This window comes from Blastomyces dermatitidis (assembly GCF_000003525.1).
Source record: "Blastomyces dermatitidis ER-3 genomic scaffold supercont1.4, whole genome shotgun sequence".
Classification (NCBI taxonomy): Eukaryota; Fungi; Ascomycota; class Eurotiomycetes; order Onygenales; family Ajellomycetaceae; genus Blastomyces; species Blastomyces dermatitidis.
This window is the reverse complement of record NW_025544777.1, coordinates 5671957-5696560: the sequence shown is the minus strand read 5'-3', so window position 1 is coordinate 5696560 and position 24604 is coordinate 5671957. Positions and strand designations below refer to the sequence as shown.

General features: G+C 35.6%; 1 protein-coding gene and 1 non-coding gene across 2 annotated transcripts; one reads left to right on the top strand and one right to left on the bottom strand.

Moving 5' to 3' along the window:
• Nucleotides 1-605: 605 nt before the first annotated feature.
• Nucleotides 606-700, bottom strand: BDCG_16976. The gene has a single exon. It is a non-coding gene; the product is annotated as a tRNA-Phe (tRNA).
• Nucleotides 701-5141: 4441 nt separating this feature from the next.
• BDCG_16975 (uncharacterized protein) lies at nt 5142-6746 on the top strand (the record flags this gene model as incomplete). The annotated part of the gene is made up of 5 exons (XM_045426152.1): nt 5142-5369; nt 5499-6080; nt 6159-6186; nt 6296-6441; nt 6468-6746. The coding sequence occupies 5 exons, from the start codon at nt 5142-5144 to the stop codon at nt 6744-6746; spliced, it is 1263 nt and encodes a 420-aa protein (XP_045280938.1).
• Between the last annotated feature and the right edge of the window lie 17858 nt (nt 6747-24604).

Genomic DNA, 24604 nt, shown 5'->3' with positions numbered 1-24604 from the left:
GCAGAACATGGGTTGTACTCACACAGCGATACCGAATATGAGGATTCCTAATCCCTTCAACGCGTATCTCCTCTGCTGGATCGCATTCATCTGAATTCAACCCTGCGTATCGCCTCAACACATACAAGACATAGATCGGAGAGCCATCCTCGTCGCTAACTTTGAATCTCCGCAAAGTTTAGTATTTATTAAACTTATGATCTGCAGCGGCTTACACAATTTAGTCTTGACCGTTTCCCCGTCCCCTTGGACGTTCGTTACCCTGAAGTTGCTCAACAACACATCTACCTACTACATTCATGAACATATGCCCTGCCATCGCCAACAATATTAAATGATCAAAGCCGGTTTTATATCGCTATGAACCTTAGAAATGTCCCATTTCCAGTTGAGTCGACATGCCTTCTCTTCTAGCGTTTGCGCATACACTGAGCAGTACTGGGGTATATAACACTTTCCTGCACTGATGCCAGAAGCATCCTTGTAAAGGACTTTATTGTGCGGAGTAGAGCTCTACTAATCTAAAATCTCCCCCTCTAAAAAAAGAAAAATAAATACAAAACGAAGAATATAATAAATGAAAGAATTAAGCAAAAAGTAGATTCTGGGGCGAGCCGGGATTGAACCGGCGGCCTTACGATTTAAGAAAACCAAAGTTTGAAACTTCAGTCGTACGCTCTCCCAACTGAGCTATCACCCCATTGGACATTACAGACGGTAACCATCTGCGCCCCTGAGGATATTCACCGCGCTTGGGATAAGATTTTAAACAAAAGAGATATACAGGTTGGTCAATTTCTAAATAGGAAGCTGAATGTGCTCCTGGGAGCCTATGTTAGCGGACGCATCTCAAATATATAGCTATGCTTAGTGTGTGGATAACCAATGCTAGGCTAGCGTGGTCGTTTCTTGAATACAGAAGAGTACGAAGTCTTGGACCAATACAAGCCCCTAATACGTGCCGCGAGACAGCTAATGGGTGATATCGTAAGAGCACACAAAGATGTCAGGCTCTAGCCAGCGTTAGGAAGAAGGGACAAAATTAACCCGGTTTGTGTTCTGGGAACGTCACCTCAATGGTGTTTTTTCGGCCCTGGACCGAAAACCACAACGAACAAGTAGTCCAAGAAGAACTACCCAACTCAGGATTCAGGACCGAGCATTAAGGCTTGCCGAGAGTTTGATCGACCTGCCTATCAGGGGCGACTTCCATGAGCAATTTTCATACAACAAGCATCTTCATCTTACAAAAGCACAGCGAGACGTCCGCGAGGACCTAACGGTATCCGCAAGAGATGAGTTGAGATCTGCATTCCCAGTTAAAGCTGGCGAAGTAGAAGAGCGTCGATCACTTCTCGAAACCAAAGGAAGGAGAAGAGCCAACACATTCGAACATATTTGCAGGATCTAGAGAAAATTTCGGAAAAGGAAACATAGGAGGTTGCTCTCCAAACAAGGTCGACAAATGATGCCTTGGTGAGTGAAAATCCAGCGCTTGAGGCCTCATACAAAAGCCATGGTTTAACTAGAAAATAGGAGCTTTGGAGGTTTCAGGCAAGAAGTTACCAGGTGGTGGAGTCCTGGCTTGCCGTTGGCCGAAACATTCCCCTTTGCCAAAGCGCCGCGATCTTATTTCTAGAACTCTTGGCTAATGAAAAGCTGGACGATCTCGAAAAGTCTGTAGTCGCAGATTCTGACTGGCTCCAGGGCTGAGATGGTATAAAAAGCCGATGGAGATCTAATAGAAAGCCGACAGGAGCTTAAGAGGGCATTTACACTTCTCCATTGTAATAATAGAGAAGCGCTTTAATCGGAGTGCATTGGGACTTCAACAACCGCGGAATTGGCGATGGAAGTGGCGCGGGAATATACAGAATACAGACAGACGTTCTTGTCCGTGAAAGCAGGATGCAAAGGAACTTCTCCTAGTGAATGAGTGGCAACTACAGGCAAGGGGAAATCCGATAGAATTTAGCGAACCCTCCTAAAATGAAGGGGCGTGGTGCATTTGACTCGTTCCTTAGCCGCTCAGAGAGGAAGAACTCGATGGCTTTCGGAGGGCCATCTAGCAATACTATGTATGTCATGGTTGGAGAGGCCTGAAATTGTGTGGCTATCCTCGAACCTTCGTTGCGGAAGGGTTCAAGTTTTCTTGGGAAAGCAAACTTTTCTGCAATGAAGATGGCATTGACAAGAACCGGACAGCAGGCTGGTTGTCCACTACTGAGATACCTTGTAACCGTGCCATGCTTACTCACTCTCTGTAGTGAGTGCGCCACAGTGTACGGAAAACCACACTGTAAAGAAAATATTTTCAATATCTTCATTCTTCATCTTCAAATAATCATCATTAATTATAACCATGTCTAAATCTTCTAATTACACTGAGGAGCAGTTGCAAAGAGCTGTTGATGTGTACAAAAGCAATTCAAAATTAAAAATCACATCTCTGTTGTGAGAATTCAAAGTCTTATATACTACCTTGTATGAGAGAATCAACAGGAAGAAATCAAGGACTATGAGAATTTCACTGAATTGAGCATTGAATGACAGCCAGAAAGAGACAATTAAGATATGAATTCATCAATTAAATATTAATTTTTGCCCATTCATCATCAAGCATATTGAAGCTGATTATAATGAAATTGAAGATTCATCTAGAGAATTGTGTAAGAAATCCCGCTCCTCGCGGATCCTTTACCCCTATTCCTATCTCTCGCGTAACCAATAGGGCTAGCAGCCCTTGGCTACACACAACTATATAGACTGGAGTTTGTGAATACTATTCATAACTCAGCTTGAATGCTATTATACATTTAATCTCTACATTTATCTTTCTACTGTGAACACTTCTAGTAGTTAACAGTATATATCATGTCAAGCTGCAAATATCTGAATAATCACCTGTGAGCACTTATTCTTATATTTCAAGCTCAGTCAGTCAGCAATCACCTGTTATGACTGAAAGAACTAGAAACTCATATACTTCAATCCCTGTGAACTCTACTGCAGACACTCAGAAGCAGTCACTCAAATCATGAATAATCTCTGTGAAAGAAGTCTCAGAGAACTTATCAATCACTTATAAGATATCATTCTCTGCATCTGTGACAGAGGAACTCTCTGAACTCATAAATAAATCAATCTCAGTGAAGAACATTCTTGAGCATCTTCTGTGAAATCAAGCTATTTTTCTATAAGAAATACTTACTGTCTGTAAACACTCTCAAACTGAGTTTCTAGACATGATCTTCAGAGATATCTGTGAACTGAAAAGAAACTTTCTCAAGCTGTAATTACTTAAGATCATCTATTGAATCACAATCTATAAAAGCTTTTATAAGTTTGTATTTGAAATTGACTTACAAGTCTGACTGTGTGATATGAAAGATAAAGAAGCTGTCATCTATATAATAACAGACCTCTATTATACTGAAGTCAAGAACTGACTGAATTATCTAGAGAATGATTATAAGAGATTCTGATAATCTGTTCTCAAGATCTATCTAGAGAATAAGTTAAGAGACTCTGTGAGTTAAATAGAGAACATCTGAGCTGTGATTATCAATATTAGAAAAAGAGGTGAGAAATCTGATGAAGACTACTCACAGCACTTTATGAAATTATGATATGAATTGAGATCTGTGAAAACAGAGCTCTGAAATAAGATCTGAATGATAATATTTGTAAAGAGACTGAATAAAGACATGCAGAATAAGCTTATTAAGCAAGACTCTAAGTTCTTAACTCTGAAGAAATTGATGACTCTTATTCATCACTTACAGATCACTGTAAGAGTCACAGATCTGTGAAGAGCAGATCATCAATCAGCTCTGTGAGAGTCAGAATAACAGAGAACAGATTTATTAGAAAAAGATAATAAGATATAGAGAGATTCATATCTGACTGCTGAGCAGAAAGAAAGAGCTTCACAAGCTTCTATGAATAGAGTGTATAACAGAGAGATCAAGAAAAAGAGACTCTGCTTCATCTGTTCTAAATCAGAATATCTCTATATAAACTGTCTGAATAAATCAAAATAGAAATTTGAGAAGTCATAGACAGAGTCAGTAACAGTCTTCTTAAGAGTCTTAAAGCTGACATCTGAATCTATTGCTCTCTCAATGAAAATACTTGCTTATGAAGAGAGATCACACTGCAGTACTGCTGTCTCACAAGTATGAAAAGTATTAATAAACTCAGAATTTCAGGTCACTGTGATGTCTCTAAAGCTCACAGAGTGAATGAGCTGAAAGATGAAGACTGAGAACCTGCTCTTATAATAAGCAGAGTGTGAGAACTCAGATCTGAGAACTGAGAGACTTGTAAGAGTTATCTTTAAATTACAAGATCTCTCTGAAATCTGAAGAAGATTTGTGAAAACTGTGATTATCACAGATATTATAGATAACATGTATATTCTCTATAATATCAAGACTCTGAAGAGGGAAAGTCTTGATAGAGAGTATACAGTAGTGCATATCTTAGCAGTTTCTATCTCATTCTTCTGCAGCAGTTAATGCAAAAAAAAAAAGATCTTAGAAATAGTTTTTTACTTCTCTTGAAAAAGTAAGGTGTTTTTCTCTGGGTTTTACACAATATTCTTACAAAGAATTAAAAACAGAGTTGTTTTCTGTCATAATTTCATATTCTTTTAAGTAAGAATTACTATTTCAGTGGCTGAAGAGCTTTCATTAATACTTAATTCTTTTTTACACTCTTTATTAACTGATTTGAGTTGCACACTTGTTGTGTGAGGAGAATTGAATAATTTAGAATAAAATTGAATAGTTTTAATCAATTTCTCTGCAAAAAATTGATTTATTTTTTGTCAGTTTTTCTCTCAAAAACTGTCATATCATCTGATTTATTATCAATTGATATCATACTTTTCCTCACTGTATCCCAAGAAAGAGATTGTAAAGATTTTATTGATTTATCTTAAAAATCAATTTTAGTTTATTAGATTCTCTTCAAAAATCTAACCTAGTTACTGAACTAGTGTGAAAAAAATCAGGTGTTTTATACACAAAAGTCTTTTATTCTTCTTTTGAAACAGTCTGACCAACTTTTCAATTGAAAACAGACTTAGAAATATCTCAATTGAAACAGTCTGACCAACTTTTCATTGAGTGAAAACAATGAGTTCAAAAATACGCTCAGTTGATGTGGAAAAAGATGCTTTCTCAAATGCTATTCCTGAGATTGAAATTCTGAAGAGAAGAAAGAAAGAAGAAATAGAGAAACAACAAGTTCTTGAAATACAGGAACTTGAAAAAGCAAGCAAGATTCTTGGAAAGCAGTGTCTGAGTGAGATGAATGAAGAAGTTCTGTTAATTCTTCATGCTCAGGCCAGACAACTACAGAAGGTGATCAAGTTCAAACTTGGAATCTCAAACACAGTTCAAAAAACCTTGAAAATTCCTAGTACAATTACTGACTCTTCATCTTACTCTTCTTCTTCCTTTCTTCCTACTTCTTCTTCTTCTTTGAATCAGAAGAAAACATATGCTCAAGCAGCTGAATCTGCTGTCTCTAAACCTGCTGTCTCAAAACCTGCTCAAAATCTTGAGAAAACTGAGAAGAATACTGCTCATGCCTCTATTCATAGAAAAGTGGAAAAGAAAATGCAAAAAGAGAAAAACTTTCAAATCTCTAGAAATAGAAGACTCATTCTCAAAGTCTCAAACCAGGACATTCTGCAAAGAAACAAGCTAAACTCAAATCTCATTTTCAGAATCAGAAATGAAATTAATCAGCAGTTCTTTTCTCAGTTGATGACTGATATTGAAGTTCAAAAACCAGTTATAGCTTCAATTGAGCCATCATTCTTTGGAAACTCTATTATTCTGACTACAATGCCTGAATTCAGTGCTGAATTCCTTAGTCAGAATGAGAATCTCTGGAAGTCAGCAGTAGAATCATTGCTAAACACAACAATTCTATCTGAAAGAGATGAAAAGTGGGGCAAATTCATTCTTCATGATATTCCAGTTGAAATTTTTGACTGTGAAGAAGGAATGCTACTTCTCAAAAATGAATTGGAAGAATACAACTCCATTCAACTGAGAAAGGAGCCTGTATGACTAAATTCAATTGAGTTCAGACAAAGCAGGAGAAATGCCTCTGTTCTAGTATATACAAAAACACTTGAACAGTCAAAGATCTCTGAAGTAAGAGTAGCAGGTTTGAAAATGAGAGTTCATGAATACAAAGACTCAAGAATGAATCTCAAAGCTCAAACACAGTGTTCAAACTGTCAAAGATATGAACACTTTGCAATCTCATGTTTTAGAGACTCAAAATGTGCATTCTGTGCCAGAGATCACAAAACTAGTGAGCATAAATGTGAAACATGCTCAAAAAGAGGTGAAATTTGTCAACATACTCTGCTTAAGTGCTCTAATTGCAAAGAAAAACATGCATCTAGCTCAAAAGAATGTATGTTTGCTCCTAGAACTCAAAAGAACTGGAGAAAAGATGAAGCTCAAAGTCAATTTAGAACTGAAGAGAAGAGTCAAGTCAGTAAACTCACAACTGCAAGCTCAAAAAGAAGAAACTCTCAATTATCTAAGTCTTCAAACTTCAATTCTCCAGCAAAATGTAAACAGAATTTGAATCCTCAAACTTCTGTTAAGATTAGAGAATTGAGAAATGACTCTGATGATAAACTAGATATAATGCAAGCAGTTGAGATTCCTACTTTTCAGAACAGTTATAATCTACTATCTGATGATAGTGATTAGATTCTTCTCTACTCTCTTTTAGTATGAATATACAACAAAAACAACAAAAAAAGTTTAAAAACTCTTCAAAAATCACATTTATTCAAAATAATGTGAATAGAAACTCAAATTGCATTTATTCTTGTCTTCAAATTGCATTTGAACAAAAAGTTGATTTTGTACTGCTTCAGAAGCCGAATTTTGATGCTGAGCAAAAATATGTCATTTCTCATTCAAGCTACTACTGCTTTTTACCTCAAAAGTCTGAGATAAAGTCAAGAGTAGTGATCTATGGAAGAAAGAGATCAAGATATCAATTTAATCTAAGATTTGATATCATGTCTGACCCTGATATTCTGGTGGGTGATATTATAGATAAAGAAAATGAGTTTGATACTATACAGCTCATAAATATCTATAATGAAAAGTCATTGAAGGAAAATAACAATATCTGGACAATTGATAGAGGATTTCTGAACATAACTTCATCAAGAAACTCTATAATTGCAGGAGATTTCAATGCACATCATCCCTGATGGAATTCAGAATGCAAGAGAGCAGTGAGAGCTGATAATCTGATTGAATGAACCTTTGAGCATTCAATAGATTTGGTTAATAAGTCTGATCAACAAACATTCTTTAGAAAAGGCATGAAACAGAAGTCTATTATAGATCTAACATTCATGTCACAAAATCTAATGAAAAGAAGACTTGTAAACTGGTTTATTGATTCAAATGAGACATCAGAATCAGGTCATGAGATTATTCAATTTGATATTAAACTGAGTGAAAAACAAATGAGTGAAAATCCTCTTCTCTCTAATCAGTATAACTTTGAAAAAGCTGATTGAAAAGCAGTTGAAGAAAGCATAAAACTGTTAAAATCTGAAAGACAGAATGAGCTATATTGGAATTCTGGTCAAGATATCTCAAATGAAATGCTTGAGAATAGAGTGAAGCTTATTACATCTATCATTCTAACAAGTGTTAGAGATAATATTCCAAAAAGAAAATCTTCTGAGTATTCAAAACCTTGGTGAAATGAGAATATCTCATCTAAAAGAAAAGAATTAGCTACTGCTAGAAGAGATTGGAAGAATGATGTAATATCTGATGAAGAGTTCAAAACTGTCAGAAATGAATATTTTTCAGATATTAAAAGAGCTAAAACAGACTGCTGGAATAAATTTCTTGAAGAAGCACAAGGGAAGGAAGTTTTTAAAGCTTTTAACTATACTAAAACAAGAAGTGTAGCAAAACTTCCAGCTCTAGAATATGAGTTTCAGAATGAATCATATACAGCAAACTCTTTTGAGGAAAAATGTCAAGCTTTCATGAGAATTCTCTTTCAGAACTCACCAGATTCAGATTCAGATTCAGAGGAAGAGAATATATCACTTCTCAACTACATTGATGAAAATGACTGGGAATGGCCTGATCTTACACAAGATGAATTAGAGTCAGCTATCTTCTCAAGTTCTGTTAAAACTGCTGCAGGTCCAGATTCAATTAATCACTTGATTATTTAAAATACATATTCCTACTTAAAGAATGAATATTTTGAGCTCTTTTTCAATCTCTTGAAAAATGAATATCATCCTGAATGCTGGAGAGAAGTCACTGGAGTGATTCTTGCAAAACCTAATAGAAAAACTTCAATTCCTAAGTCATATAGAGTAATATCTCTATTGAACTGTTTAGGAAAGGTTTTAGAAAAGATAATAGCTACTCAACTATCTTTTATAAGCTCTATAGATGATTCTCTTTTATTCAGTGAACAAATGAGAGGTAGAAAACAGTGTTCTGCAATTGACACTGTTCTCTCAGTTGTTCATGATATTCAAATAGCAAAGCATGAGGGTCTGGTCTCAACTGCAGTTTTTATTGATATAAAAGGAGCATTTGATCATGTTTCAAAGTCAAAGTTAATTCAGACATTGAAGATATTAAAACTGCCACTTTCCCTAATAAAATGGGTTAACTGTTTTATGTCTAAAAGAATTATACAACTCTTCTTTGATGGAATGAAACAAGACAAGACTGAGATAAAAATAGGAGTATCACAGGGGTCTCCAATCTCACCCATTTTATTTGCAATATACACTGCATATCTATTCAAAAATAGAAATATGAGAATAGTGCGATCTCTGAGTTATGTGGATGATATTGATCTAGTCTACAGCTCAAAAACTATCAAAGAGAATTTGAAAGTAATTGAAGAAGCTGCAAAGGAAATCTTTGTTAGAGCAGATATCAATCAAATTCAATTTGATATGAATAAAACTGAGTTAATTCATTTCTTTCCTAGATTCAATGAGAAAGAACTATCTCTAACTCTTTTAAATAGAGAGATTAAACCCAGTGTAAATGTCAAATGATTAGGAGTATGGTTAAACTCCAAGTTGAATTTTAAATATCACATTCAACAAAGAACTGTCAAGGCAGAAAGACTATTGAACAACATAATCAGACTATCAAATACAGAGAGGGGTCTATTCTTCCAGGCTATGAGACAGTTATATATAGCCTGTATTACATCAGTAGCTGATTATGGAGTTCAAGTTTGGTGGAATAATCAAGGGAATTTCACTGAACTCTTTCAAAGTCTGCAAAACAGAGCCTTGAGAAGAATTCTGGGAGCATTTAAATCATCTCCTATTAAAGCAATGGAAATTGAAGCTTCAATTCCTCCTCCTACTATTAGATTTGAAAAGGCCTGTATGAACTATGCTCTGAGAGTTGTAAAGATGAGCTCAAATCATATAATCAGAGAAAGAGTCTCTTCTTCATTTCCATCAATTAACTCTGGAAATGAACTGGATTGGAATAGATTTCTTGATTGAAATGAAAATAATTCTTCAAAGAAAATGCCTTCTCAACTGTACAGACTATGCTCTCTGATTAAAAATCAATTTTCTTCTTTAAATGTTGAAAAAGTTAATCATGAGAAGTTATCTTCCTGGAGAAAAAAGCTTGAATCTCTTATAGACTTACAAATAAGTGAACTATCAAAAGAGAAAGAATATGAACAGCATTTGAAGAGAATTTCTACAATCAATATAAAAGACTCTATTCTGATTTATTCAGATGGCTCAAAAAATGAGAACTTGAACAGATTGAGTGCAGGCATTGCTTATACTGAAGATAATATTAATTTTATCTCAGATTTCTGGAATCTAGGCTCTGAATGTGAAGTCTTTGATGCTGAACTATTTGCAATAGTGAAAGCTTTCAAACTCATTGAAATAAAATCTCATAAAAGAGGAAATTGTTTGAAAGAGACATGGATATTCTCTGATAGTCAAGCTGCTTTAAAAAGACTTAGAAATAGCCAGATTCATAATGGTCAAATGAATCTTGAACTGATCTTAAACTCTGTTTTAAAAATTCAAGAGAGAAGAACATCAAAGCTGAGAATTCATCTGCACTGGGTTCCTGCTCATATGAATATTCATGGCAATGAATTGGCTGATTCAGCTGCAAAAAAGGGTGCAGAATTAAGCAGATCTATTCAAAAAATTGTGTCCTGGTCTTTTATAAAGAGAAAAATAAAAGAATCTTGTTTAGACAAGTGAAATGAAAGCTGGCAGAAACAAAAGAAGAGTATACATTATTCAAGATTTGAAACAAAACTCAAGTGGAAATCTTGTTCAATTAAATGTAAAAAGAAAATATTCTCATCTATAATACAGCTGAAACTAGAACATGGCTATTTCAAATCTTATATACAAAGATTTGATGATAGATTTGACTCAATAGAATGCTCATTCTGCAATACAAATGAGAATCCTGAGCATATTATAATGCACTGTGCATTATACAATAGTCTCAGAGCCAGATTGAAAGAGAAGTATGATCTAAATCAATTAAATATGAGATTCTTATTCTCAACTGAGACAGGAATTAAATACTTAATAGACTTTCTATCAGAAACTCAAGCAGCTACAAGAAAATGGCTAAATTCAGAATTATCTGAATATGAAGAGGAGGAAATCAATCAGATATAGTCTGTTAAAACAGCTATACACTCTCTTTTAAGAATTTGTTTTGTTATAGTCTCTCTTTACTTTTTCTTTTTCTGTATCTTTTCCTTTCAATTTCTTTCTATCTATCTATTTAATGTGTCTATCTTTGAGACTGTGTTCTTTCTCTCTTTTCTTTTGTCATGATATTGTCAAATGGTTACAAAGTATCAAAAGATGTTAAAACACTGCAATTTGTAAACAGTTTTTGTATTCTGGGCTGGAATTTTCTGATTTTGCATATCTGAAATTGATGAATGTACAATAGTTAACTTTACAGACATAGAAAAAACCCTGAGAACTAAAGTTCTCAGGTAGATGTCATAGTCTCTGACTGCATACATCTATAATTGAAGAATAATAATAATAATAATATAGATAACATGTATTTGAGACTTGTATAGCTTCAAAGACACAATTCACACATAGCTGTTCATAAGTCAGGTTTATACTTCTGATCAGTGTTAACAGACTCACTTACAGAGATAGAAACAGTTGATACTGTAGAGTTGATTAGAGGAGATAAGCTTATCTATATAATGACTTTGTGAGTGTCTGAGAACCTCACAGTCATGAAAACTGAGCTTTAGATATCAGAGAAATACTGAGATCTCACAGAGATGTTCAGCTCAGCTAAGGCAGCTGAGCTTTCTTCTCACTGTAAGAAGAATCTAGTAATAGATTTGATAGAAGAGCAGAAACCCTTCTGAGAATCAATCTATAAGCTCTTTCATTATGAGACAGAGATCTTACAGATCTATGTAAAGAAGAATCTGAAGAATGACTTCATCTGATCTTCACAGACCTCTGTGAGAGCCTCTGTGATGTTTGTGAAGAAGAAGAATAAAGATCTCAGATTATGTATAGACTACTGTGATCTGAACTTCAAGATAACAAAGAGTTACTACTCTCTGTCTCTGATTGAGAATGTGATCAACTGTCTCACAGAAGCTGTCATATTCACATAACTGAATATAATTAATATATATACACAGCTGTGAATACAGTCTGAGAATGAATGAAAGACTGTCTTTAGAACTGCACTGAGATTGTTTGAATATCTAGTGATGTCTTTTAATCTGACTAATATCTCTGCAGTATTTCAGTCTTTTATCAATAAAACACTTTATATATATCTGAATGTCTTCATGATAATATATCTGAATGATGTAATAATGTACTTTATGAAGAAGAAAGAACACACTGAGCATGTACAAAGTGTGTTGAAGGTCTTAGATGAGACAGAACTGTATATTAAGCTCATAAAGTACAACTTCAGTGCTCACTGAATTAATTTCCTAGAATATGTAATCACTGCAGATGATATTCAGATGAAACCTTCATAGATTGAGACTATTCTATTATAATCAGAGCTAACTAGTATTCATGAGATTCAGATCTTTCTGAGCTTTGTGAATTTCTATAGATGATTTATCTTTGTATTTATAAGAATCTTCTTAACTCTTACAGACATGCTGAAGAGTGAAAATAAGAAGAAGTCATTCTATAAACAGAGAATGAAAAGATTATTGAGAAGAGAGAACTGTAAGGACTTTCTTATCTCAGAAGCTCATAGAGTCTTTACAAGATTGAAACAGATATTTATAAACACAGTAATACTGTTTCACTTTGATCTCTTGCTCTTAATCAGATTGAAGACAGATATCTTCTTCTTTACAATTTCAGAAATAGTCTTACAACTACAGTCAAATGAGAACTGAGTTTCAGTGATCTTTTTCTCATGAAAGATGTAACTCACAGAGATCAACTATGACATTCATAATCAGAAGCTTCTTATGATAGTGAAATTCTTCTGTCACTGATATCACTACTTTGAGAATCTCATAACAGTGATTACTGTTAGAACTGATTATGACAGCTTGTAACAGTTTGCTTCAATTAAGAAACTCTTGTGACAGCAGATTCACTGAGCTCAGAGACTGAGTGAGTTCTGATTCAAGATAGAACATATCAAGAGAACTAAGAACTCAGTGAATGAACTCTCTCACAGGCCAGACTATGTTAAGAAGGCCAGAGTGACAGACACAGAGAGACTAGAGAAGACAGAAAAGCTTCACAGAATACTCAGACTGAGTGTTACAAAGAGATTGACTGAAGAGTCTCTCAATCTCTTATAAGAGAAGAGAAAAGAGAGAGAGAAGAAGCCTGTATAACTACTCTCTATAATACTGAGAGTTAACACTCTGAGAATCTCTGCAAGAATTCTTGAAGAGAGTATCTATAATCTTGTAAGAAATCCCGCTCCTCGCGGATCCTTTACCCCTATTCCTATCTCTCGCGTAACCAATAGGGCTAGCGGCCCTTGGCTACACACAACTATATAGACTGGAGTTTATGAATACTATTCACAACTCAGCTTGAATGCTATTATACATTTAACCCCTACATTTATCTTTCTATCACAAACACTTCTAGTAGTTGACAGTACATATCATGTCAAGCTGCAAACACCTGAATAATCACCTGTGAGCACTTATTCTTACATTTCAAGCTCAGTCAGTCAGCAATCACTCATTATGACTGAAAGAACTAGAAACTCACATGCTTCAACCCCTGTGAACTCTACTGCAGGCACCCAGGAGCAGCCACCTGAATCATGAATAACCCCCATGGAAGAAGTCTCAGAGGACTTATCAATCACTCGCGGGACACCATCCTCTGCATCTGTGACAGAGGAACCCTCTGAACTCATGAATGAACCAATCTCAGTGAAGAACATTCTTGAGCATCTCTCACAGAATCAAGCTATTTTTCTACAAGGAATGCTTACTGCCTGCAAACACCCTTGAACTGAGTCTCTAGACATGATCTTCAGAGACACTCATGAACTGAAAAGAAACTTCCTCAAGCTGTGATCACTTAAGACCACCTATTGAATCACAATCTATAAAAGCTTTTATGAGTTTGTATTTGAAATTGACTCACAAGCCCGGCTGTGTGACATGAAAGATGAAGAAGCTATCACCTACATAATGACAGGCCTCTATTACACTGAAGTCAAGGACTGGCTGGATCATCTAGAGAATGATCATGAGAGATCTCAATGATCTGTTCTCAAGACCTATCTAGAGAACAAGTTGAGAGACTTCATGAGCTGGACAGAGAACACCTGAGCTGTGATCATCAATATTAGAAAAAGAGGTGAGAAATCTGATGAAGACTACTCACAGCACTTCATGAAATTGTGATGTGAATTGAGATCTGTAAAAACAGGGCTCTGAAACAAGACCTGAATGATGATATTCATGAAGAGGCTGAATAAAGACATGCAGGACAAGCTCATTGAGCAAGACTCTAAGCTCTTGACTCTGAAGAAACTGATGACTCTCATTCATCACTTGCAGATCACTGTGAGAGTCACAGACCTGTGAAGAGTGAATCATCAATCAGCTCTATGAGGGCCAGGACAACAGAGGACAGGTTTGTCAGAAAAAGATGATAAGACACAGAGAGATTCATGTCTGACTACTGAGCAGAGAGAGAGAGCTTCACAAGCTTCTGTGAACAGAGTGTATAACAGAAAGATTAAGAAAAAGAGACTCTGCTTCATCTGTTCTAAATCAGAACATCTTCACACAAACTGTCCAGACAAATCAAAATAGAAATTTGAGAGATCATGAACAGAGTCAGTAACAGTCTTCTTAAGAGTCTTGAAGCTGACATCTGAATCTGTTGCTCTCTCAATGAAAATGCTTGCTCACAGAGAGAGATCACACTGCAGTACTGCTGCCTCATAAGCATGGAAAGCATTGATGAACTCAGAATCCCAGGTCACTGTGGTGTTTCTAAAGCTTATGAAGCAAATGAGCTGAAAGATAGAGACTGAGAACCTGCTCTTGCAATAAGCAGGGCATGAGAACTCAGACCTGAGAACTGAGAAACTCATGAGAACTATCTTTGAATTGCAAGATCTCTCTGAAACCTGAAGAAGATTTGTGAAAACTGTGATTGTCACAGACATCACAGATAACATGTATTTGAGACTTACATGACTTCAAAGACACAATCTGCACATAGCTGTTCATGAGTCAGGTTTATACTTCTGATCAGTGTTGGCAGACTCACTTACAGAGGTAGAAGCAGTTAATGCTGCAGAGTTGATTAGAGAAGACAAGCTCATCTATGTGATGACTTTGCAAGTGTCTGAGAATCTCACAGTCATGAAAACTGAGCTTCAGATATCAGAGAAATACTGAGATCTCACAGAGATATTCAGCTCAGCTAAGACAGCTGAGCTTCCTTCTCACTGTAAGGAGAATCTGGCAATAGATTTGATAGAAGGGCAGAAACCCTTCTGAGGATCAATCTATAAGCTCTCTCACTATGAGACAGAGGCCTTGCAGACCTATGTGAAGAAGAATCTGAAGAATGACTTCATCTGATCTTCACAGACCTTCATGAGAGCCTCTGTGATGTTCATGAAGAAGAAGGATGAAGATCTCAGATTGTGTGTAGACTACTGTGACCTGAACTCCAAGATAACAAAGAATCACTACTCTCTGCCTCTGATTGAGAATGTGATCAATCATCTCATGGGAGCTGTCATATTCACATAACTGAATGTGATTAATGCATATACACAGCTGCAAATATAATCTGAGAATGAATGAAAGACTGCCTTTAGAACTGCACTGAGATTGTTTAAATATTTAGTGATGCCTTTTGATCTGGCTAATACTTCTGTAGCATTCCAGTCTTTCATCAATAAAACACTTCATGCATATCTGAATGTCTTCATGATAATATATCTGAATGATGTGATGATGTACTTCATAAAGAAGGAAGAACACACTGAGCATGTGCAAAGCATGTTGAAGGCCTTAGATGAGACAGAACTGTATATTAAGCTTGTGAAGTGCAACTTCAGTGTCTGTCAGATTAATTTCCTAGGATATGTAATCATCACAGATGATATTCAGATGAAACCTTTGTGAGTTGAGACTATTCTATCATGACCAGAGCCAACTAGTATTCATGAGATTCAGATCTTTCTGGGCTTTGTGAATTTCTATAGACAGTTTATCTTTGTATTTGCAAGGATCTTCTTGGCCCTTACAGACATACTGAAGAGTGGAAACAAGAAGAAGTCATCCCACAAATGAAGAATGAAAAGGTTGTTGAGAAGAAAGAACTGTGAGGACTTTCTTATCTCAGAAGCTCACAGAGCCTTTGCAAGATTGAAACAGGTATTCACAGATACAGTGATGCTGTTCCACTTTGATCTCTTGCTCTTAATCAGATTGAAGACAGATGCCTTCTTCTTTGTAATTTCAGGAATAGTCTCATAACTACAGTTAAATGAGAACTGAGTTCCAGTGGCCTTTTTCTCATGGAAGATGCAACTCACAGAGATCAACTATAGCATTCATGATCAGAAGCTTCTTATAATAGTGAAATTCTTCCATCACTGACATCACTACTTCAAGAGCCTCACAACAGTGATTACTGTTAGAACTGATCATGACAGCTTGTGACAGTTTGCTTCAATCAAGAAACTCTCACAGCAGCAGGTTCACTGAGCTCAGAGACTGAGTGAGTTCTGATTCAAGATAGAGCATATCAAGAGAATTAAGAACTCAGCAGACAGACTCTCTCACAGGCCAGACTATGTTAAGAAGGCCAGGACAACAGACACAGAGAGGCTAGAGAAGACAGAAAAGCTTCATGAAATGCTCAGACTGAGTGTTACAAAGAGATTGACTGAAGAGTCTCTCAATCCCTCACAAGAGAAGAGGGAAAAGAAAGAGAAGAAGCCTGCACAACTACTCTCTGCAACACTGAGAGTCAACACTCTGAGAATCTTCATGAGAATTCTTGAAGAGGGTATCTATAATCTGAAGAATTTGTGAGCTTTGAGAAGCACTGCGGAAGACCTGGTGCAAGGGGAAACAGAGTATAAGTCTTTACAAGATCTTCTATTCAGATTGTCTGAACTGCAACTGAAGAATGAATATGCTCAGCATATTCAGAAACTGCTTACAGCAGGGATCAACCCTGCAGAAACAAAGGACTGAAGAGACTTAAATGACCTCTTGTGAAGAGAGAGTCAGATTTATGTGCCTGTGAATGAGTTTCTACATGTAGAACTCATCAAAAGGCATCATAACTCTTCTCTAGCAGGTCATTTTACAGATACTAGAACTCATGAGTTACTTACAAGAAAATACTTCTGACTGAAGATATGAGAACTTGTGAAGAAGATAGTGAATTCTTGTGCTGTTTATCAGGATTCGCAGGTAGTGCAGTTCAGGTCATATGAAGAACTCACTTCTCTACTCATTTCACAGGAACCTTGGGAACAGCTAGAAATGAATGCCCTTATGAGCCTCTCTGAAAGCAAGGACATATATAATGCCTGCTTTGACAGTGTGCTGATGATAGTGAATTGCTTCATCAAGATAGCACACTTTATACTCACCTGTAAGGACTTGAAGTCAAAGAATTTGACTCATATCTTCATCTGCAATATGGTTCAGTTGCATGAATTATCTGTGAACATTGTCTCAGACAGAGAATCAATCTTCACAGAAGAGTTCTGATCTGACCTGATAACTATATTGAAGATCTTGTGAGATCTAAGCACAGCTTTTCATCAACAGACAGATGATCAGATAGAATGCCTGATGAGTATATTGAAACAGTATCTGTGATGCTTTGTCAATTACAATCAGAATGACTGAGTGTATTAATTATCACTCACAGAGTTCATGTACAATAACTCAAAGCATGTCAGCACAGATAAAACCCTCTTTGAGATGCTCACTGAGACTCATTCATGAATGATCTTGATGAATCTGTGAGAGTACACTATAGAGTGTGATGATGCCTGTGAATGAGCTGAGAGAATTCAGAAGATCTGAGAGAAAGTCTGTAAATTCTTGAGAAAGACTCAAGAGTATCAGAAGAGATACTATGACTTCAAGCATATTGCAAAGAGTTTTAAGAAAGATGATAGAGTCTGACTGAGTCTAGAAAACATCATCACACAGAGATCTAGCAAGAAGCTGAATCTCTTACAGACAGGGCCTTGCAAGATTATAAAGAAAGTTAGCTCACAGTTCTACAGATTGAAACTGCCACCTGAGTTGCAGATGTACAATGTTTTTCATGTCTCTTTGCTTCACAAATACAAGAAATTCTCAGGAGAGAACCCTGTGACTCATCACCCTGTTCATAAAGCACTAGAGAGTGAAAGAGAATATCAGATCAAAGAAATTATTGACTCAGAGAAGTGAGATTATAAGCTCTGATTCAAGATTCAGTGATAAGAGTATTCTGATAAGATGAATGAGTTCACTTAAAAATCATTCAGGCAGATAAGACATCTGCAGAAGCTGAGACATGACTTTCATACTGTGAATTCTGACAAGTCAGAATAATGCAGTCTTCACTAAGAATCTAGTTATGATAAAGATATTAACACTGTCATTTGTGAACTCTAGTCTACAAAATAATGAGTTTCTACTGAGATGAACAGTCTGCAGTATATGTAAGAAAAGAAGAAAACATGTTCTTATTAAAGTTAAAAAACAAGAAAATAAACAGGGCTGTGAATACAATTTAGAGATTAATAAAGAAAAAATAAAGAAAACTTACACTCATATCATTAACATTCATGACACTCAATCCTCTCACAACTACTAATTTTCTCCTTCAAAGAAGCAGAAAGCATCATGCCTGCAGTACAGACAATTATTGCATTTGATATAAAGACTGTCAGAAATGCACAGACTTCAGAGAAGCTGAACATCAGAATGCATGCAGTTGCAGCAGGGCCTTGAAGGCTGGTCACCTGCACATGTGATCAGATATCCCTCATGAAGCTGTGTTCACTCTCTCAGTTGTGCTGAAGTATTCAGCCTGGAAACAATGAGAATGTGAAGAGAGAGCTCATCTGTTCAGGTCAACTTCTGTCATGAATTCATGGCATTCACATTGCCTTGATTACCTGGATTTTGCAGGTACTCAGGGACTTATCTCTCATTGATAATAAGATTGTGGAAATGCGCCACAGCGCGAGGACCATTGGTAGGAAACCTAGACATATTCACATATGCCTGGTCAGAGATTGTGTGAGCAGAGAAGAGGTGGTCATAGGTCTGCAGGGCTGCAGAAGGCACTGACAACACTGAGAGCTTTGCAAGAACTGTTAGCTAGGGTCTGTAAGAAATTACTTATGAGAAGACTTACAGCAAAGAGAGGAACTGCACTGCTTGAAGTCAGGGGCTGGCCTGAGGAAGGGATGAGATGAGCTGCTGGCCTGAAGATCGGGTGCGGTGATGGGGCTGAGAGAGGTGAAGGCACAGTTGTGAGCAGCAGCATCCCTGCTTCATCAGTCAGTAAAAAGCAATCAGAGAAGTTACAGGGACACTCATGAGAAGCTCAGCAGTGACCAGACATTATTTATGAAGATGTTGAAATTGAAAAAATTTTTATTCTTGAAAAGTTCTTGAATCAATACACAGATATTGTCAGAAACACTCTCTCTCTATTATCTGAGTGAAAACACTTTATAAATGAATGAGAATACTCACAGTTTATGAGAATGAGAGCTGTTACAGAAAAAGGAAAAAAAAGATGAGATTCTGTGAACAGATCTGGGATATTTATACTACTCTAGAGAGATTTACTTGCACTGTGAGTGATCTCATGAAACAGTCAGATTACTCTAGTAAACAAGAGTGATTGTAGATCACAGGCCTGAATCTTTCTATGTAACTATAAAGAGTGATTGCAGACTGTGAACATCTTGATTCTACAATTCTATAGAGTTGATGAAAGAATGAAAAATTTCTCACAATTCTACAGTGTCAAAGAGCAATGATTTGTGAGAATGAATGAAAGATCAACTTGTGAATGTTTCTCTTTGATGAGAGTGATCTTACAGAGAGTGATTCACCTGTGAGATGAATTCATGTGATGATCACACAAGAACCTTATGAAAATAGTTGAGAGTCAACTGAAACTCTTCTGTATGAAAGATGCAAGATGAATCTGCATGATAGTCAGAGAAGAATCTGTAGGTCATAAAGAACCTTGCAGAACAAAGAACTGAGTGACAGACTCTTTTTTCTTTATGATAACAAGGGATTTTTTCTCACTGAGGTTTTTTATAGATGTAAAGGATTTTTAGTGAGTATCACTGCAGTGCTGAGCTGACTATGAAGTCACTCAGTGAAAGGCTTCATGAATGAAGCCTTAGAGAGAGAGAAGTATGTAAGAAATCCTGCTTCTCACAGATTCTTTATCTCTATTTCTATCTCTTGTGTAATCAATAGAGCTAGCAGCTCTTGACTACACATAACTATATAGACTGGAGTTCGCGAATACTATTCACAACTCAGCTTGAATGCTATTATACATTTGATCTCTACATTTATCTTTCTACTGTGAACACTTCTAGTAGTTGACAGTACATATCACGCCAAGCTGCAAACACCCGAATAATCGCCTGCGAGCACTTATTCTTACAAATCTGAAGAGTTTACAGACTTTGAGAAGTGCTGTGAAAGACCTGATGCAAGGAAAAACAGAGTATAAGTCTTTGTAAGATCTTCTATTCAGATTGTCTGAACTGCAACTGAAGAATGAATATACTCAGCATATTTGAAAACTGCTTATAACAGAGATTAATCCTGCAGAAATAAAGAATTGAAGAGACTTAAATAGCCTCTTGTGAAGAGAGAGCTGAATTTATGTGCTTATAAATGAGTTTCTATGTATAGAACTCATTAAAAGGCATCATGACTCTTCTCTAGTGAGTCATTTTATAGATATTAGAACTTATAAGTTGCTCATAAGAAAATACTTCTGACTGAAGATGTGAGAACTTGTGAAGAAAATAATGAATTCTTATGCTGTTTATCAGAGTTCACAGGTAGTGTGATTCAGATTATATGAAGAACTCACTCCTCTACTCATCTCACAGAAACCTTGAAAACAGCTAGAAATAAATGTTCTTATAAGCCTCTCTGAAAGTAAGAACATATATGATGCCTGCTTTAACAGTGTGCTGATGATAGTGAATTGCTTTATCAAGATAACACACTTTATACTCACTCACAAGAACTTGAAGTCAAAGAATTTAACTCATATCTTTGTCTGCAATGTGATCTGATTGTATGAATTATCTATGAACATTGTCTCAGATAGAGAATCAATCTTCATAGAAGAATTCTGATCTAATCTGATAACTATACTGAAGATCTCATGAGATCTAAGCACAGCTTTTCATCAACAGACAGATGATCAGATAGAATGTCTGATAAGTATATTAAAACAGTATCTGTGATACTTTGTTAATTACAATCAGAATGACTGAGTGTATTAATTATCACTTACAGAGTTTATATACAATAACTCAAAGCATATCAGCACAGATAAAACTCTCTTTGAGATACTCACTGAGACTCATCTGCAGATAATCTTGATGAACTTATAAGAGTACACTATAGAGTGTGATGATGTCTGTGAACAAGCTGAGAGAATTCAGAAGATTCAGAAGAAAGTCTGTGAATTCTTGAGAAAGACTCAAGAGTATCAGAAGAGATACTATGACTTCAAACACATTATAAAGAGTTTTAAGAAAGATGATAGAGTCTGACTGAGTCTAGAAAACATCATTATATGAAGATCTAGTAAGAAGTTGAATCTCTTACAGACAGAGTCTTATAAGATTATAAAGAAAGTTAGCTCACAGTTCTATAGATTGAAACTGTCATCTAAGTTGCAGATATATAATATTTTTCATGTCTCTTTACTCTGTGAATATAAGAAATTCTTAGAGAAGAACTCTGTGACTCATCACTCTGTCTGCAAAGCACTAGAGAGTGAAAGAGAATATCAGGTCAAAGAAATTGTTGACTTAGAGAAGTGAGATCACAAGCTCTGATTCAAGATTCAGTAGCAAGGATATTCTGACAAGATGAATGAGTTTACTTGAGAATCATCTGAGTAGATAAGATATCTGCAGAAGCTGAGACATGACTTTTATACTGTAAATTCTGATAAGTCAGAATGACATGATCTTCACTAAGAATCTGATTATAATAAAGATATTAACACTGTCATTTATGAATTCTAGTCTATAAGATAATGAGTTTCTACTGAGATGAACAGTCTGCAGTGTATATAAGAGAAGAAGAAAACATATTCTTATTAAAGCTAAAAAATAAGAAAATAAACAGAACTGTGAATACAATTTAGAGATTAATAAAGAAAAAATAAAGAAAACTCACACTCATATTATCAACACTTATGACACTCAATCTCTTCACAACTATCAATTTTCTTCTTCAAAGAAGCAGAGAGCATTATGCCTGTGATACAGACAATTATTACATTTGATATAAAGACTGTCAGAAATGCACAGACTTCAGAGAAGCTGAATATCAGAGTGTGTACAGTTGCAGCAGAATCTTGAAGACTGATTATCTGTATATATAATCAGATACTTCTCATAAAGCTGTGTCTGCTCTCTCAGTTATGCTGAAGTATTCAGCCTGGAAATAATAAAGATATGAAGAGAGAGCTCATCTATTCAGATCAACTTCTATCATGAATTCATGACATTCACATTGTCTTGATTACCTGGATTTTGCAGGTACTCAGAGACTCATCTCTCATTAATAATGAGATTGCAGAAATGCACTGCGGCGTGAGAATCATTGATAAGAAATCTAGGCATATTCACATATACCTGATCAGAGATTGTGTGAGCAGAAAGAGAGTGATTGTAGACCTGCAGAGCTGTAGAAGACACTGGCAACACTGAGAGCTTTACAAGAACTGTTAGCTAGAATCTGTAAGAAATTACTTGTGAGAAGACTTACAGTAAAGAAAGAGACTGCACTGCTTGAAGCCAGAGACTGACCTGAGAAAGAGATGAGATGAGCTGCTGACCTGAAGATCAGATGTGATGATGAGACTGAGAAGAGTGAAGACATGATCATGAGTAGTGATACTCCTACTTCATCAGTCAGTAAAAAGTGATCAGAGAAGTTGCAGAGACACTCACAAGAAGCTCAGTGATGATCAGACATTATTTATAAAGATATTGAAATTGAAAAAATTTTTATTCTTGAGAAGTTCTTGAATCAACATGTGAACATTGTCAGAAACACTCTCTCTCTATCATCTGAGTGAAAACACTTCACAGATGAATGAGAATACTCACAGTTTATAGAAATAAGAGCTGTTACAGAAAAAAGAAAAAAGAAGATGAGATTCTGTGAACAGATCTGAGATATTTATACTACTCTAGAGAGATTTGCTTACACTGTGAGTGATCTCATAAAACAGTCAGATCACTCTAGTAAATAAGAGTGATTATGAATTGCAGATCTGAATCTTTCTATATGACTATAAAGAGTGATTGCAGACTGTGAATATCTTGATTCTATAATTCTACAGAGTTGATGAAAGAATGGAAAATTCCTCACAATTCTACAGTATTAAAGAGCAATGATTTGTAAGAATGAATAAAAAATCAACTTATAAATGTTTCTCTTTGATAAGAATGATCTCACAGAGAGTGATTCATCTATAAGATGAATCTGTGTAATGATCACACAAGAATCTCATGAAAATGATTGAGAGTCAACTGAAATCCTTCTGTATAAAAGATGTGAGATGAATCTGTGTAGTAGTCAGAGAAGAATCTGTAGATTATAAAGAATCTCACAGAATAAGAAACTGAGTGACAGACTCTTTTCTCTTCACAGTAACAAGGAATTTTTCCTCACTGAGATTTTTTATAGATATGAAGAATTTTTAGTGAGTATCACTGCAGTGCTGAGCTGACTATGAAGTCACTCAGTGAAAGGCTTCATGAACAAAGTCTTAGAGAGAGAAAGATATGTAAGAAATCTCACTTCTTACAGATTCTTTATCTCTATTTCTATCTCTTATGTAATCAATAGAGCTAGCGGCTCTTAACTACACATAACTATATAGACTGAAGTTCATGAATACTATTCATAACTCAGCTTAAATGCTATTATACATTTAATCTCTACATTTATCTTTCTATCATAAACACTTCTAGTAGTTAACAGTACATATCATGCCAAGCTGCAAACATCTGAATAATCACCTGCGAGCACTTATTCTTACAAATTAATATACACACTTTAACTTATCTGACAACTATGTTATCACTGCATTCAAGTCTGGCTTTACAAATGATGAGATTGAATTTGAATGAATCAAGTAATTCAATAAAATGATAAAAAAGTGTTAAATGAACAGTCATTGACTGCTATTAATAAATAATCATGATTCTTATCTCACAGAAGAATTTATTTAATACTGCAATCTTCATAAGATTATTCTGTTCAGATTCTCATCTTATATAAGTTATATTCTATAATCTCTTGATAATGTATCTTTTCAGCAGTATAAGCATTATTATACAAAGACAGTTAATAAGACTGCTCACTACAGATATAAGCAGTATGAATTCCTTGCTAATTTGAAGAGTATCTGACTGTAAGTATTCAAACCTAGTACTGTGAGAGCTGGCTTTGCTGACTGTGAAATGTATTCAGTTAATCATGATATAATTCTCAATTGATTGAGATCTCTTACTATTAATAATGCTCTGAATCTCAACATATACAATGATGATGATGATGTATGCAATTACTTTACTCTGTCATCTGCAGATCAATTATCAACTGTCTTCTTATAATTAATCTTCTCAGAGACAGTTGTAAAACTATGTCATTAAATTAATGCAGCAGTCAAGACCTTAGAAGATGTGAAGAATACTCTTACACCTGGTTTGACAAGACAGTTGAACAAGATCTTCAAGAATAGCATAATTCAGATGAAATT